We start from the raw sequence: 18044 nt of genomic DNA, 5'->3' as shown, positions 1-18044 counted from the left end.
CTCTTAGTTGTGCTATTAGTTTATTTAGAAATTTAAAGTAACAGGATCTTTATAGTAAATTATTTGAAGAGAGTATAGTATGTGTTAAAAGTAAAATTATTTCAAGTTTCTTGTAGATTAGGTCTGTCTCTTTCACGAAAATAATTTAAGAAAAATATTCATTGTTCTAGTAGAAATAACATGAAAAAAGATGTTGCTTGCTTCAAATAAAATTGCTAATTTCAAGTTTAAAATATATTTTTGTTGATTTTTAGAGAGGAAGGAAGCAAGAGATAGAAACATTGATGAGAGTATTTTTTGAAATACTCTATAGCAGTATGGTAAGAGAGTGTTTTTCATAAGGATACAGAAGGCATGCCCCCTACAGGGGATCAAGCCTGCAACCCAGGCATGTGCCCTGGCTGCGAATCGAACCGGTGACCTCTTGGTGCATGGAATGATGCTCAATCCACTGAGCCACACCAGCAGGGCTTGACAGATTTAACATATTTTTATTGATTTGAGAGAGGAAGGGAGGGAGAGAGATAGAAACATCCAGTATGAGAGAGAGTCATTGATTGCCTGCCTCCTGCATAACCCCTACTGGGGATTGAGGCTGCAATCCAGGCATGTGTCCTTGACCAGAATCGAACTCGGGACCCTTCAGTCTGCAGGTCGACACTCTATCCACTGAGCCAAACTGGCTAGGGCTTGCTGGTTTTTCTTGTGCCTTATGTGCTGTTAGGATTGTTATTGGGCTGGAGGTGGGGTATATGTGTATGATTGCCTATGTATGTGCAAAAACATGATAATTTTCTATTGTGTCCAATAGCTTTTGAAGTTATTGTGTATTTGTATGTATCATTGTTGTTAGTAAATCTTAAGAAGCTGTTTCAGTACATTAAAATATTTTAGGCTCAGGTTTGTTTTTATCTTTCTAGTGTTTAGGAAACAGTTTCCTAGACAGATTGAGAGATCCACCTGATTCAAATTCTATTGTTTGAGTTCTCTGTTTTGAGTTATTGCTCACTCAAATAGTGCAGCTTCTGATCTTACAAAATTTACTTGGCTTACACTGACTCATGGAAAAATGAATTAACTACTTACTGTAGTTATCTGTCTTTTACTGTGTAAATATGCTTATAAGGTTGAGTTTGTGAGCTGTGGGTAACCTTTACAGGGAATTACCTCGGGTTTATTATTCTATACTTCAGAATGTCTATGTTCACACATATCTTTCTCCTGTCTGTTCAGAAGAGTTGTTCTCTTTTCTGTCTACTGGGTTTTAAACTAATCCTTTTTGTCTTATCCAGGGTTTATTTTATCAGTAAGTTCAACTCTTTTGGATTGTATAAAGCAGTAGTTGTAGTATTACTAATAATCATATTCAGCCTTAATTAAGTAATTACTATATGCCTTGGACTTAATCCTATATAATAAAAGCCTGATATGCTAAGTGTCCAACTGTTTGTTTGACCGTTCGACCAGTCGCTATGACGCGCACTGACCACTAGTGGGCAGACGCTCCGACCAGTAGGTTAGCTTGCTGCTAGGGTCCGGCCAATCGGGACTGGGCGAGATGGGCTGGACATGCCCTGTAGCCCTCTCTTGGTCCCTCCCCGGCCCTGATCGTGCACAGGTGGGGTCCCTCGGCCTGGCCTGAGCTCTCTTGCAATCTGGGACCCCTCGGGGGATGTTGGAGAGCTGGTTTCGGCCTGATCCCCACAGGTCAGGTTGAGGGACCCCACTAGGGCACGGATCTGTGCACTGGGCCTCTAGTATCTACACTAATAAAAGAGAAACATGGTAATTAGCGTACGACCGCTACCCTTCCCATTGGCTAATCAGCATATCCTTATGCAAATTAACTGTCAGCCAAGATGGTGGCTGGCAGCCAGGCAGCTGGAAGCGAACATGAGGCTTGCTTGCTCCAGTGATGGCAGACTCCAACGTTCCCCGCCTGACTTGCCGGCCTCTGAGCTGGCAGTTTGAAACATTCTAACAAATATAGAAGCTAAACAAAACCCCAGAAACCAGCTTTCAGCCAGCCGGGATCTCAGAGCTGGAGTTATACATTGTTTCGATTATAGAACGCAAACAAACCAGATACCTGCTTTTCAGCAGTGGAAGCCTCAGAGCTAGAGCCAGAGGTAAAGCTGGCCCAGAATAAAAAAAAGAAAAAAGAAAAAAAGGAGTGGTTGGGAGCTTCAGTCAACAACCGCCAGCCTAAAAGCAGCCCTCAGCCCCTCACCCAGACTGGCCAGGCACCCCAGTGGGGACCCCCACCCTGAAGGGTGTGTGACCAGCTGCAAACAGCCATCATCCCCTCATCCAGGCTGGCCAGGCACCCCAGTGGGGACCCCCACCCTGAAGGGGGTGTGACCAGCTGCAAACAGCCATCATCCCCTCATCCAGGCTGGCCAGGCACCCCAGTGGGGACCCCCACCCTGAAGGGGGTGTGACCAGCTGCAAACAGCCATCATCCCCTCATCCAGGCTGGCCAGGCACCCCAGTGGGGACCCCCACCCTGAAGGGGGTGTGACCAGCTGCAAACAGCCATCATCCCCTCATCCAGGCTGGCCAGGCACCCCAGTGGGGACCCCCACCCTGAAGGGGGTGTGACCAGCTGCAAACAGCCATCATCCCCTCATCCAGGCTGGCCAGGCACCCCAGTGGGGACCCCCACCCTGAAGGGGGTGTGACCAGCTGCAAACAGCCATCATCCCCTCATCCAGGCTGGCCAGGCACCCCAGTGGGGACCCCCACCCTGAAGGGGGTGTGACCAGCTGCAAACAGCCATCATCCCCTCATCCAGGCTGGCCAGGCACCCCAGTGGGGACCCCCACCCTGAAGGGGGTGTGACCAGCTGCAAACAGCCATCATCCCCTCATCCAGGCTGGCCAGGCACCCCAGTGGGGACCCCCACCCTGAAGGGGGTGTGACCAGCTGCAAACAGCCATCATCCCCTCATCCAGGCTGGCCAGGCACCCCAGTGGGGACCCCCACCCTGAAGGGGGTGTGACCAGCTGCAAACAGCCATCATCCCCTCATCCAGGCTGGCCAGGCACCCCAGTGGGGACCCCCACCCTGAAGGGGGTGTGACCAGCTGCAAACAGCCATCATCCCCTCATCCAGGCTGGCCAGGCACGGGCCCCGGGCCGGGCTGGGGCCCCCCCCCCCCCCGAGTGCACAAATTTTTGTGCACCGGGCCTCTAGTAATAATAATAATAGCTGATGTTTTTGCTACCATGTGCCCTGCAGGCATTGTTCTGTACCCTTCAATATATTAACTCATTTTTTCCCAGTTTCTTTCCTTGTGTTAAAATATACATAACCTAAAATTTACACTTAACCATTTTTAAGTACTATATGGTTCAGTGATATTAAATACATTCATAACGTTTGCAAACATTACCACCATTCATCTCCAGAACTCTTCATCTTGTAAAACTAAAACTCTGTAGCCATTCAACAATAATTCTCTATTTCATTCTTCCCCCAGCCCTTGGCAACGACCATTCTACTTTCTGTTTCTCTGATTTTATACTACTCTAGCTACTTCATATAAGTGAAATCACACAGTATTTGTCTTTTTGTGAGTGACTTGTTTCATATGTACACAAGGTTCATTCATGTTGTAGAATATATCAGAACTTTCTTCCCTTTTTAAGGACGAGTAATATGCCATTGGGTATATATACCACATTTTGTTTTTTCATTTATTTCTCAATGGACACTAGGATTGCTTCTACACTTTAGTTATTGTGAGTAATGCTGCTATGAACATGGGTGTACTGATTTATTTGTTTTTTTAAATATTTTTTTATTGTTGATAGTATTACAGATATCTTTCATTTTCCCCCCTTTACCTTCTTCCTCCCAGCCCCTATCTGCCCCTCTCCCCCACGTCTTCACTACTCTATTGCCCGTGTCTATGGACTATGCATATCCTATCTAATAAAAGAGTGATATGTAAACTGTCACTCCATGACAAAGATGGCGGTGCCCATAGTGGCCGGGGTGGGACGCTGGCCCGGCCGCGTGGAGGGAGGGGAGGGGAGGGCCCGTCAATGTGAGCCCAGCGTCCCTGCCCTGGCCGTGCGGAGGGAGGGGAGGGGCCTTGGACAAGAGGCTGGGGCCAGGGATGCTGGCATCATTGCAGGCCGGGAGGAACACCCCCCCCCCCCCCCCCCCCCCCCGTGCATGAATTTCGTGCACTGGGCCTCTAGTAAGTATATAAGTCCTTTGGTTTATCTTGTCCTCGAAACCCCACATCGAGATATGTTACTCTGTTTCATTTATTTCTTCCAACTACCTTAGGAGGTGGAGACTTCTGATGAGAAAGTGATCTTAGAGAAGTGATTTGTGCAAAGTCAACAGCTAGGAAGAGCCTATCTGGAATGCCTGTTCTTAACCAAAATATCTTTCTATGTTGGTGCCTTCTCTTTTGTCTACAGACATCTTCACTCCTATTTACTATGTCTTAATATATATAATTAATGGTATGTAATACAAACACCTTTAATGCTAATGTTGGCAAGTGAACTTATAGTATACTAGAGGCCTGGTGCATGAATTCGAACATGGGTGGCATCCACCCTGATGGAGGCCCATTGGGCTGGGCCGGTGAGGGGGAGGGGCCACAGGTGATTGGCCGGCCGGCCCTGCCCCTGATCGGGGTGTTGGGGGACGATTGGGGGCTGTGCTGGCCTGGGGTGGGGAGGCGGGGCGCTGATCGGGACCAGATCAGGCTGGTTGGCTGCCACAGTGTGCGTCATAGCCACCGGTCATTCTGGTCGTTCCGCTATTCCGGTCGCTGGGCTTGTATATATATAGATTATTATTACTACTTTTTAAATATATTTTATTGATTTTTTACAGAGAGGAAAGGAGAGGGAGAGGGATAGAGAGTTAGAAACATCGATGAGAGAGAAACATTGATTCACTTGCCTCCTGCACACTCCCTACTGGGGATGTGCCTGCAACCACATGCCCTTGACCAGAATTGAACCTGGGACCCTTCAGTCCGTAGGCTGACGCTCTATCCACTGAACCAAACGGGTTAGGGCTAGATTATTTTTTAATATGTGTTGCATTTTAACCAAAAATCAGTTCAATTACAAAGTAAATTTGAAATTCAAACTGGATTTTCATACTTGCTCCAACCCTGTATGTTCTCTTCTACCAGAGGCGTAATAGATTTAGAATTTTTGGAAAACTTGGAGTGATAGATTGATTTGAATAGGACATGTTATTTGGAGTATGAGAGATTTTTATGGAAGGGGATTTTGAGTAAGAGTTTGAAGATTCACATTTTAGGACAAGATGGTGTAATAGTACAGATACATAGGCTTAGTACAAGCTTAGGACACATTTTTGAGCAGTGGAGGATGGGAACTTGAAAAAGGGATAAGGAAGTTGTAATTCTGAAGTTAAAGTATATGCTTAGGAGTTGGACAGTTAGGATCATCTCATAATATTTGAGGTTTTCAGTTCTAACCTGCCTGCCTGTTTTTTAAGGGTCTAGATAAAAGCATGATTGAGTCTGGAGTTACAGGCTCTGAAACTGGAATTTTCTTCCTAAAGCCCATAATGATAGCATTGCTACCATTGACACTTCATGTAAACAAAATAAGCAAATTAAATTGTTTTCTTTTTTTTATTGTTGGGTGGTTTAGAATAAATTTGCTCTATATTTTATTACACACTGATTATCTCTGTTACATATCATTAATTCTATGGAATCGGAGGGAAAAAAGTAGAAACTTACACTTGCCCCTACGCCTTGCCAAACTTTTTTATAGTGTTGATTTTTAAGCTTTGTACAAGACTCTAAGTCTTGCTGATTAAAGGGGGTTTCTTGAAACAGAAACATCTATACTTTGAAATTATTAATTCTGTTAATAGATGTAAGCACACATGATATTTTAATGAGAAGGCTTGGAGAATTTGTAATTTTTTAAAATGGTAGATACCCTTAAGTCTTTAAGATTTACTTGTGGATGAGTTGCCTAAATTGAAATAAAACTTAGAGCCCTTGATGACTTTTCCATAGACACAGTTTACCAAGTACCAACATTAAATAAAACTTTAGACGAACAGAACATAGTGGAAATTTGCTGTATAAACAACATATAAAATAAAGATGATTATGCTTAGGTAGAAGACATTTAAATGTTGTCAAATTGTCCAAATGTTCAATGGCATGCTTCTTTCCTGACATTTAATGTGCAGTTAACATTCTAAGATTAAAGGTTGGTTAGACAACTTTGATAATTAAATTGGTGGGCAAGTGAATGGGCTTGGCAGTTTAAAATTAAATAATACACAATGTCTGCCTAATTACTGTTGTGTGTATGTAAGTGATCACATAATAGCATGAAGCTGTGGGCTTAAAGTGAATTTAAGCCTATAAAAATCTCAATTACATCTGCTTCATGACTCTAAATTGATGTGATATGAGGGTTAAAAAAGAGCTAATCCTTTTGAAGAAGATTGCTGTGCTTATAGAATCAGTAAATCAAAATGAAAATACCTGTTGGAATCTTTCATAATACTGAATAAAATTTTTGATCATTTTTGATGAAGAGAGTATGTTAAAACTGTGTTCATTTCAGTGATTGTTAACATCAGCATTAAAATTTTTTTTAAAAGGTTAGGGGGTATGTGTGTCTGTTCTTTTTAATTTGTTAATATGAAAATAGGAATGACCTTAATGTGAATTCTTTGAATTTCTGGGGAAAATGAAATAAGGTAAAGCATTACTTCAAATAATTTTTTTTTCAAGGATTGAACTGTATTTGTGTTATATAAACAGACAATAGCTATTTGAAAGTAAAGCTTACATGTGGGTTTACATTATTTGAGCATCAAATACTGAGCTTTTTGTGGAAGTGATGCAAACAATGATATTTAAAGTTATCTGAAGTCTTTTTCTGAGGTTCCTTAAGTTATGTATGTTAGACACACCTTTAGGCTGTATTTCCATAGGTTTCTAGTCCAAATGGTGGCTAGGCTTCCAACCTAGACTATAAAGCTTGTTTAATTACTAAGGTAGCTAAATTACTTACTGTGTATGTCTGCTGTGAAAAATGATAAAATGTGCTATTCTAACACTGGTAAGTAAATAATAATTGCAACAAATGTAAGAAGTAAATACAAATCCTTTTGACCCTGGTAGGGAAAATAGATTTGATTTTATAAAATAAGGAAGAGATAGATTGATAGTACTATGGAGATTGTGAAGAGGATTCTGACATTGATGCTTTATTTTGTCAAGAAGCATGAAAAACCATGACTTTTAATATTGCTTCATACAGATGTGTCACTCACTAGCCTTGGTCAGAGTTTTCTTAGGCTCATTAATGGAACTAAGTGAGTGAGGTAAGAAGGAAGAAAAAAAATTTTTTTTTTTTTAATTTAAAAAATTGTAAAGATAAGCCCTGGCCAGATAGCTCAGTTGGGTAGAGTGTCGTCCCGATATGCCAAGGTTGTGGGTTTGATCCCTGCTTAGGTCACGTGCAAGAATCAACCAGTGAGTGAATAAATAAGTGGAACAACAAATTGATTTTTCTCTCTCTCTAAAATCAATTAAAAATTAAAAAAAGTTTGAATTAAAAAATTGTAAAAATATACATAATGCATTTTTTAAAGTTTAAAGAAATGGAAAAAAAATGGGTTAAAGAGGACATTGATAAACTTTCCAGAAGAGATTACCAAAGGAAAAATTTGCTGACCAGTGGGCTAGTGAGAGTAAAAGACACAGTGTGCATAACCCCCATGGGGAAGGAAGTTTGGCAAGTCAGCTGTTCTTACATTGTTTTTAGAATAAGATATGGTGTGACAGGTGGGTAGGGGGCAGAGTCTGACCAAACTGGACTTATGTCAGGAAGATTGATAATTGTATCTGGGGAAGTGGCTCCAAACTGAATTTTCTTTATAAGACATTTCAGTACACCTGAGTTTATTTTGGGATCTCTACAAACTTAAGAATTAGGTTTCAGGGACTTGTGTGCCAATTCTATTGGGAGTAGAAATGAGAGGAAATGTAGCTGGTATAAAAGTATTAGAGATTTGGCAGTGACTTCTTATGAGAGAGAAGATACAAAGGGAAAGTAAACTCTGGACTTAACATAATACACTTATCTATCTCTGTTGGAGGCTAGGAATAAATGGCATGTCTCTTAGTATGAAGATATTTTGGAAAGAGCTAGTATCATGTAACCCTTGGTATTGAGGATATCTTGGGGAACGTAACAGTGAAGTTATGGCATAGCCACATTTCACTTACTTGAATTCAGCTGTATATATAGCGGGTAAAAAGAAAAATAAAACCCAGCATACCCATTAGCATTACATTAATATAAGCAGAAATCAACTTTGGCTAATTTAAGCGAAGGAATAAATTGGAAGGCTCTAAGGAGAACCAGTCTCAGAAAATGGATAGGAATCAAAGCCAGGCAGCAAGGACCAGCGTCAAGGTCAGGCATTTTGAGTCGAAAGCCGCCATTGCCACTTGCTGATAATGCCTTTGCTATTTCTCGGAATAATTTTTCAGCTATCTTTGCCTCTCTGTCAGTCACTCAAGCCAAAAGTTTTGAGAAAGGAGCATTTGATTGGCTTAATCCTGAGCTTATTTTCAACCTGCTAAGGACAGGGATAGAGAAAATCTGGACCTTTTGGTTTCCAATGTGAAAATGAAATTATCCATATCCATATCCAATACATGGTGCCTGTTATTTTCCCAAACTAAACTGAGCTCCTTCCTCCTTAAATGCTCCATAAATGCTTAGTAAATCAAATGCCCGTTCCTCATGCCAGAAGCTTGGAAGTCATCCTTGATTACTCCTATTCCCTCAGCCCCATATCTAATCAATAGCATATTGTCCTGTTAGTCTGCCTCGTAAATGTCTTCAATTTATCCACTTGCTTCTAAGTTACTGTTGCCACTTTAGTCCCACATGATGTGCTATAGAAGCCTCACAATTTCTTTGGTCTACAGATTGGTTCTACCCTATGTGGAAGTGAACTTTTAAAAATGCAGGTCAGATTATACTGTTAAGTTTGCTAAATACCTTTCAGATGTCTGCCGTTTATTTACCTAGTGTTTCTCAGCTCCAGTCCATCCTTTTAAATTGTGATGGAGGACTGGGACTCTGCAAATTACAATTCTCCAACTCCATTGCCAGCTTGCTTTCTGTTTGATTTTATCATTAGGAGCACCGACAGGAAATTGGGAGGTGAGAGAAGGGACTTCTCTTGTTTCTAGTTTCTTTATACCTTCAGCAGCCACTGACAACTATTATTTCATTCTCCAGCTTCTTTTGGCATTCCCATCACCAGCCTTGCTGCTGCTTCTCAGAGGTACCAGCTTCTGAGTGGTGCATTCTAGGTAGATAAAGTGCCATTTGCATCATTTCCTTACCCACTGGACTGTGTCCGCTTAGCAGTTTGAGCATCCTCCCTTGTGTTCCTCTCCCATAGATTCAAGCTTGAATTGCAGGTCTCCTGTCCTTAGAGGTTTGAGTACCCAGCTCCATGTACTTCCCCCCACTTACCCCCCTTCCAGGCATAGCTCCACAGTGCCCTTCCTGCAGGCTTCTAGCTTCTGATAGTACACCGTTTTCATTTTGTTTCCCTAGCCGTTCCTGCAGTTATTTATCGCTTGATTACCAAACCTTCCCTTTTTACCTTTTCAGCTTTCATATATCTATGTAACCAGTTTTCCTGTATTAAATCTTCTGTGTTTGAATTACTTATTATGGTTTCTATTTGTCACGTACAAGTTTTTTGTGTTTTTCCCCTCCATTTTCTAGGATAACGTAAAATAAAAGTGTTCATTACTTCCTAAGTCCTTGACTACTACTCTAGTCTAAAGCCATGCCATTTCCCTTTTCTTTATGCTTCAGTATTCTGAAATTTTTTAAGTTGCCAGAGTATGCACATTTTATACCTGGTAGATTATGTACCAAGGACTGGTTATCATTAATATCCCCCCACCCCCTTCCTCTTACCCTCTTCTCCACAGTGGTTGCTTGGCTAACTCTTGCATAATGATGTCAAAGGCTGTATAGAAGTAGGCTGTTGTCTAGGTTTTAATATCAGCTTTGCTATTTTGCCAGCTTTATGACATTGGGAAGTTACTTAATGTGTTTCAGTTTCCTTTTCTGGAAAATGGGGATAATAATTTTATCTACATGGTAAGCTTGTTGGTAAGGCTTAGGTAAATTATTGTACAGCAATGGCGTGGTGCAGAGTTGTTAAATAAGCGATAATAACCAGCTGTTATCATCAGTATGTGAGCATCCCTCTGGTGTCTTTTCCGATCTCCAAACTGTGACAGGTTCTACCTTTTGAATGTTCCTGTAGCACCTTGTACTTCACCTTTTTAATACTTACCGTGCTTGGGATTATTGGTTAATGTCTTGTTTTCTTGCTATGGGTATAAAGTACATGAAGTTACATGAGGAGTCTGTGCTGTCCACTGTTATGTCCCTAGTATCTACCACTGCCTGATACCTGGTTGGATCTTTATAAATGCTTTAAAAATTGATTAACCATTTTCAAAGAAAACCCAATAGTGAGTTTGATAGGAGTTACTACAAATGGATAAAGATGGTGATGAAATGAATCAATTTAAATGATAAACTTTTCTATTTTTATTTCTGCTAAAAAGCTCTAGTATGGACACTATAATAGGAGAGGAGAAATACCTGCTAATTTTGAAGCTGTTGTGGTATGATGAACAAGATTTAGCATCCCATCTTCTTCTATTGCCATATTCCAAAAAGAAATGTTTTTTGGACTCTGATTAGACTGTATTTCTATTTCTTTTTATCCTGTAGCTTTAATCTCTCTTCCCTCTGGCTTGTAAAAACAGTTTGCCCTGACTTATAAAATTTCTGAAAATATAAAAATAATATATGAGGAAAGTAAATATTGATAATTCCATATAGAGATGCAGTTCTTAACACTTTGGTATAGGCTTTTCTGTCTTCTTTACTGTAATATGCAAAGTTTTATCTCCTTATTCTCTGTAATCATATTATGTATTCCAGTTTTTAAGTTGCTTTTTCTTCATTTAATATGCTGTGAGTCTCTCTACATATTAATGAACATATTTATCATTATTTAAAAATGCATATGCTTTTACATGGCTATGTAGTATTTATTTAACTGATCTACCGAATGATGGACATTTGGGTTATTTTTCACTGTTATAAAATGCTGTGATGAACATCTTTATACATATAGCTTTGCTTAACAAGTATTTATGGGTGCCTTGTGTGTGTTCAAATAGACTATGCAAGGCACGTGGTCTGTGGGAAAGAATAAAATTGATAAGATCTTTGTTTTCATAGAGTGTAAGATAAATTCCTAGAAATGTAATTAATGGTGAAGTTTGGTCTGCATTGGTGATAAACTTAAATTTAAGATCTTTAAATTATATTTTATTCTCAGACTACTAGTATTAGGAATGTGAATTAGGACTCAGATGCTATTAGTCACCAATATTTTAAAATAATTCTTCTCTTCTTTAATTATATACTTGCTAAATTTCATTAATGTGTATTTGGTGGTTTTACTTGATTAGCTGTCTCACGTCTCAGTGATTGCCCTGAAAGATTGTTTCTAGTTAAAGCTGGAAGACAAGCATTTTAAAGTAAAGCAGTTTATATATTAGTCTTTTCTGTAATTTATATAGCTCCTTGGTATATGTACTTTAATATAAAAAGTGAATCGTTTTCTAATTCAGTGAAACTTCTATTAAATTAATTTTGATCTTTCAATGAGAATGGATATAATACAAACAACTTAGTAATTATGAATATTAAATTTGCAGTTGAGGTAATTTCCTAATTAATAAGAAATTATATTATACTTGTGATTCTATCAACTGAAGGTATAGTTATATACTAAGCCAGCATCTGACAGTATATGGGACAGTTGCCTCTTTTTAAAGAATCTGGCCGTGGTTAGAGACTTAAAGTGATGTGGAAATATTTCCACATTTTTACCTTTCTTCTGTAATATGGAATAGATCCTTACTTTTTGTGGGTATCATATAACAAAAGAACACATGTTTTGGAAAGACTGGAGTTCAAATTATATATCATATCCCAGAAACGTGTTCTAAAGCTTGAAAATTTGTATGTGCAGAAGAATCCTTAAATATCAGCTGCTAGATAATTTCTCTAGTATTTCTGTAGATGCAAGCAGTGTTTCCCATGAGCAATCCTTTATAGAGAATGTTATCTACTAAAGGTCTTTCTTCCTTGGCCTTTCAATCTGCTTTTGTGTAAGTATATAAATACAGTATTTTCTTTCTTTTTTTTTTTGGTTAATATTCACCCAAGGATATTTTTTACATTTTTTGTTTTGTTTTTTTAGAGAGAGAGAGAGAGAGAGGGGTGGAGACAGAGAGAGAAACCTTGATGTGCGAGAGACACATCCATTGGTTGCCTCCTACACACACCTTGACTGGGTATCTGGCCTGCAACCAGGGTATATGCCCTTGACTAGAATAGAACCTGGGACCTTCGGTCCGCAGGCTGATGCTCTAACCACTTAGCAAACTGGTTACAGTATTTTTCTCTTAATTGATATTCCACTTGAAGTTAAAAAAAGGTCATATTTTCACATATATGTCAAATAAGTGTGTCAAAATCTGAATAGAAAATAAACAAGTATGGCAGGTAAAGCAAATATACCAGCACCCTGGGATTTAATGTGCATTCTGTTCGAATATTATATTTAATTCTGAGCTTCTGGTCACCCAGTGAAAAGGGAAATACAGTTTCTGTCATCATCATATGATCAGAAGAGACAAACCACTTCTTTTTTTCTGAATTCTAAGGTTTTCAGTATAAATCAGCTTTCCTCAAATTGTGAATATAGAACAATTACTCTGCTAAATATTAATATATCAGGATTAAGTTTAGTAAAAACTGGGCCAAATAAGATAAACCACTTATTATATGTTTTTTTCATAACCTTAAGTATTCCTTATCTTCACTTTCTTAAAGAATGATAAAGTATTTCCCTAATTTATTTTGCCATGACATGCTTTTTAAAAAAATATATATTTTATTGATTTTTTACAGAGAGGAAGGGAGAAGGAGAGAGATAGAGAGTTAGAAACATCGATGAGAGAGAAACAATGATTCAGCTGCCTCCTGCACACCCCCCACGGGGGATGTGCCCGCAACCAAGGTACATGCCCTTGACCGGAATCGAACCTGGGACCCTTGAGTCCGCAGGCCGACGCTCTATCCAATGAGCCAAACCAGTCAGGGCCATGACATGCTTTTTAAAGTAAATACTGAGCTTTGCAAGATGCTGGTATAGGTGCTTAAATATGATGGATTGTGTCTTCAATACCATTATTGCAGAATATATCACAATTGCTTTTTATTTGACCTTTCCTTATGTTGATTTAAGTTCTTTTGAAACACAATCCAAGGCAAGGATAACTTCTTTTAAGAACCTGGATTCTCCCTATCCATCCAGAATGGCTGTGTTTGAAAAGCATGTGCAGGAGGGTGTTGGGAACTAAGTATACCTGTTGTCTGCCAGACCTGGCAGTTGGTCTAGGACAGTGATGGCGAACCTTTTGAGCTCGGCGTGTCAGCATTTTGAAAAATCCTAACTTAACTCTGGTGCCATGTCACATATAGAAATTTTTTGATATTTGCAACCATAGTAAAACAAAGACTTATATTTTTGATATTTATTTTTTATATTTAAATGCCATTTAACAAAGAAAAATCAACCAAAAAAATGAGTTCGCGTGTCACCTCTGACACACGTGTCATAGGTTCGCCATCACTGATCTAGGAGTCTGTCAGATGCAGACTTAGTCCAGACTGAGGCTGATTCTATTTTATTTTTCCTAGTCAAATCTGAGTCTCCACAATCCAGATCTATGAGGGCTACAGCTGTTTTCAATATGGAGCAAGGGCCTGAGTTCTCCACCTCCTCCCCAGGGACCTGCTGGGACTAATTATTTTGAAAACATTGTAACAGCATCTTCCAATCCATTCCCAAAATGTGGCCCCGGTCTCCCTTGTTGCTCTTCAACCTGTTGTTGCACACTTCTTTTACTATAATCAGCTGTCTCATTTCTCTTCACCTAGCCAAAACGTCTATTTGCTCTGTAGAACACTTGTTTATGGGATACAAATTACCTTGTATTGTATTAGGGTCATGTACTATGTTAGCTTCCATCTCTTCATTTAATGTTCTATTCCTTGGCATTAACTTGATTCAGCTCTTTCAGTTGTTGCCTTTTTTTTTTTTTTTTTCCTGGACATACCCTGTGGGTAGGAGATTGGACAGCCCTATTAGCACTCTTCCATTCTCAGCGATTCCTCCAGATTATTCTCCTTGTACTCTTTCATTTAATAACAAACAAAAACAACTTAACAAAATGATTCTGTTACCTTGAAGCCTGTGCCTTTAAATTTACTAGTTTCTTGCTGTCATTTTCTCTCATTCTTTGAAGAGTTTGGTATCCGGATATGATCTCCATTCCCCCCCACCCCCAGTCTTGTCATTATATATTTGGTAGCCTTGCCTATCAGTCTGTAATTTCTTGAGCTTGAACCCATCTGGAATTTATTTTTTTATATATGATATGAAGTAGAGCTTCATTCTTGATGATCCACTGGTGGGAATCACTTATGATAAACTTGGTCATTTGAAGAAAGATGCACAAATTCCCTCATGTATTGATTGAATTTAAAGAGAAGAAAAGGGCTAATAGAATTCTCATGAGCTTGAGTTTAAACATATTTTAATTTGATAGTAATACATAAGAATTGTACCTGAAATGGTGAAATCTGGCTATATTGAAATTTTGATTCAAGGAGAGGGGCTGTTTTGCTAACTAGTGTGGTAGAGCATTGGATAGTTTGAGAGGTCTGGCCATTTGCAAATCACTTACTTTCTTTTTTTGTACTACAAAGGGGAAAGAGTAATACATAAAATGCAATTAGTTGCATATATGTGTGTTTGTGTGTTCTGTAAACTCTGATGTTTAAGATCTAATAAAAATTAGAGAACTATTCTCTCCTAAGATGGTTCATAAGGTCACATTGTCTCTATTAAAAGCTTTGATTTCTCACCCAGCCAGAGCTTTGATCCATGAACCAGGAGGTTCAATTCCCAGTTAGGGCACATGCCCAGGTTGCAGGCTCCATCCTCAGTAGGGGGCGTGCAGGAGGCGGCCGATCAATGATTCTCTCTCCTCATTGATATTTCTGTCTCTCCCTCTCCCTTCCTCTCTCTGAAATAAATAAAAACATAAAAAGTAAATAAACTATTAAAAAAGCTTGATTTCTCTATACTGTGTGTTTTTTATAGGAAACCAGTTTTTTTAAAAAGAAGAAAATATTTGTTATTTGTGGTACTTTAATCTGAATGATGGGGGATAGGGAGGAATCTAGTGAACATTATTTCATGCAGCTATTATAAGCCTAAGGAAAAACAATTTAACTATTATTTCTTGTGAACCTATTCTTGAATTATGCTGTTAATGTTACCTTTTATGTTTTATTTACAGGTATATGATGTTGATTGATGGCACAAATGAAGTTTTTATGATTGATAGAGATAATTCAGTGTTCCATGTTTCAAATCTGGAATTCCCATTTCGTAAAGATCTCCGTATACATTTATCAAATACTCTGTTGGATGGGGTAAGTCATATTTTATCATTTTAAAAAATTAAATATTGCCATTTTTCTCTCTTATAAGTAAAAGTGTGTTTTTATTAATTAAATAGTAACTTTCTAATAAAATCTAGTTTTTTAAAAGTTTTTTTAAATTGAGGTATAACTGGCATATAGAGAATTGAATATAGTTTTTATTAGGATGCTAAGTTCTATTTATCTCTTATTTGGGTATGAGAGTAAGTGAATGAAGTTAAGTCTTATTTTTTTTTTTTGTTCTTCATGATTGAAAGACATTTTGTTGAAAAATACTACTTTTATTTTATTATTTTACTTACCAGTTGAATCTTAATTATGTGATACCACTTAATAAATTTTCCTTTGGTTCTTTAGCTATATGGACTACTAGTTTTTGTTTTTTTTAAGAAACTCTGCTTTTTAAAGCAACCACTGTACTTTTACATTTTAATTTTGAAAGGTGATAAGAATTTTTCCATTTCAGAAAAATCTATATTTAATGATCATAAAATTACTTGGTTAAAAATGTTGTAACTTTATATAATGCAAATAGCTTTCTTTTTCCCAATTCTAAAAATATTGATTCATTGTAAATAAAAATTAAAATAATATAAAAAATTACCAAAAAGCTGATAGAAATGATCTGAACTCATACCATTGCAGTAACTTCTTTTACCATTTTGATGAATTTTGTTCTAGACTTTTCTTTGTGCCAGAGTGTTCAATCTTATGTCTGCTCCTGAGGGATGTAACATATTCATACTACTGATAGCAATTCACAGCATGGATTCTTAAACAGAATGTGTGTCAGTTTTTCAGGGAGTTGATTCCTTCCAGTCCCAGTAAATTCTGGTTCAACATTGAAGAAAGTTAAGAAATTGTAAAAACTGATACTTGAAATTGTAGGAAGCTATAAGAAAGATGTAGAGCCCCCTTTCCCTCCAAGGAAAGGCAGTGAAGGTATGACAAGAAGATAAATCCCACAACCAAACACAGCAAACAGAAAGGACTGGAAACAAGCCTAGCAGAGATTACTCTGCAGAGAAAAATATAATCTTATTGGTGTATAGTTTTGCACATAAAGTGTAAATACTAATCGAGCTAACTTCTCAAATAGCCTGTTTACCCAAAAGCTAAAGAGAGAGCAAAATCTAAGTGGCGAATTTACAGGGAACTCATACAACTTAACAAAAGGAAGATAAACAACCCAATCAAAAAATGGGCAATGGACTTAAATAGATACTTTTTGAAAGAGGACATAACGAAGGCCAAGAGACATATGAAAACATGCTCAAAGTCACTAATCATCAGAGAGATGCAAATCAAAATGACAATGAGGTACCATCTCACACCTGTCAGAATGGTTACCATCAACAAATCAACAGACGTGCTGGCGAGGATGCAGAGAAAAAGGAACCCTCATACACTGCTGGTGGGAATGCAGACTGGTGCAGCCACTGTAGAGAACAGTATGGAGTTTCCTCAAAAAACTAAAAATGGAACTCCCATTTGACCCAGTGATACCACTTCTAGGAACATATCCCAAGAAAACAGGCCTCTAGTTTTAAATATTGATGTGTATATAATGCAGAAAGTTTGAACACATGTACAGTTCTAACAACCATATGTAAAGGATCTGTACATTGTCTTAAACACCGAGTTTTGAAAATTTAATGTTTGGTGAAGGAAAGAATGACCTTTCCATTTTAAGAGATAGTGTAACATAGTGATTATGAGCCCTAACTCTGACGGTGCCTTATTGGCTCCATCAGTTATTACATGAGGGACCTTATATAATTTTCTCAGTTTCCTTATCTATAGTGAAGTGAGGCTAATAACAGTACTTAGTTCTTGATGCTATTGTGAAGATTCTAAGTTAGATAATTTATAAAATTCTGATCATAGTGTCTGGCACATCGTAAAATGAATGGTTTATCTCTTTTAATATGCATTTATGTGAATTGTTAAGGGGGTTATCATTTTTTCACTTCTTTATGAATTATTGCATTTCTTCTGTGAGTTGACCATTCAAATCCTTATGTATTTTCCTGTTGGGTGTTCATATTTTTTTCATACTGATTTATGAGAATTTTTTGTTATGGGGGATATTCATGAACATTTTGAAAAATGTGTTTTTACTTTTCCTGGTATTTTTTTGTGGCATAAATTTAAATTTATGTAGGAAAAATTATAAACCACTTGATTTTTAATATGTGTCATTTTAAGAAAGATGCTTTCATTTATTTATTTATTTAATTTTGTTAATCCTCACCAGAGGATACTTTTTTCCATTGCTTTTCAGAGAGTGTGGAAGGGAGGGAGTGAAGGAGGAGTGGGGGAGAGAGAGAGAGAGAGAGAGAGAGAGAGAGAGAGAGG

General features: G+C 38.2%; 1 protein-coding gene across 4 annotated transcripts in view; it reads left to right on the top strand.

Annotated features, from left to right (window-relative positions):
* Positions 1-18044, top strand: part of RNGTT (RNA guanylyltransferase and 5'-phosphatase) — a 198369-nt gene that overhangs the window by 45842 nt on the left and 134483 nt on the right. For all 4 annotated transcript variants that reach the window (XM_014530074.1, XM_005858392.2, XM_014530073.1 and 1 more), the window contains one exon: positions 15542-15677. In XM_014530074.1, coding sequence (XP_014385560.1) covers positions 15542-15677 — 136 coding nt within the window. The remainder of the gene's footprint in view (positions 1-15541; positions 15678-18044) is intronic.

Source organism: Myotis brandtii, unplaced genomic scaffold, assembly GCF_000412655.1.
Source record: "Myotis brandtii unplaced genomic scaffold, ASM41265v1 scaffold1171, whole genome shotgun sequence".
Lineage (NCBI taxonomy): Eukaryota > Metazoa > Chordata > Mammalia > Chiroptera > Vespertilionidae > Myotis > Myotis brandtii.
The sequence above is the reverse complement of the archived record's forward strand: the minus strand, read 5'-3'. Positions and strand labels throughout refer to the sequence as shown.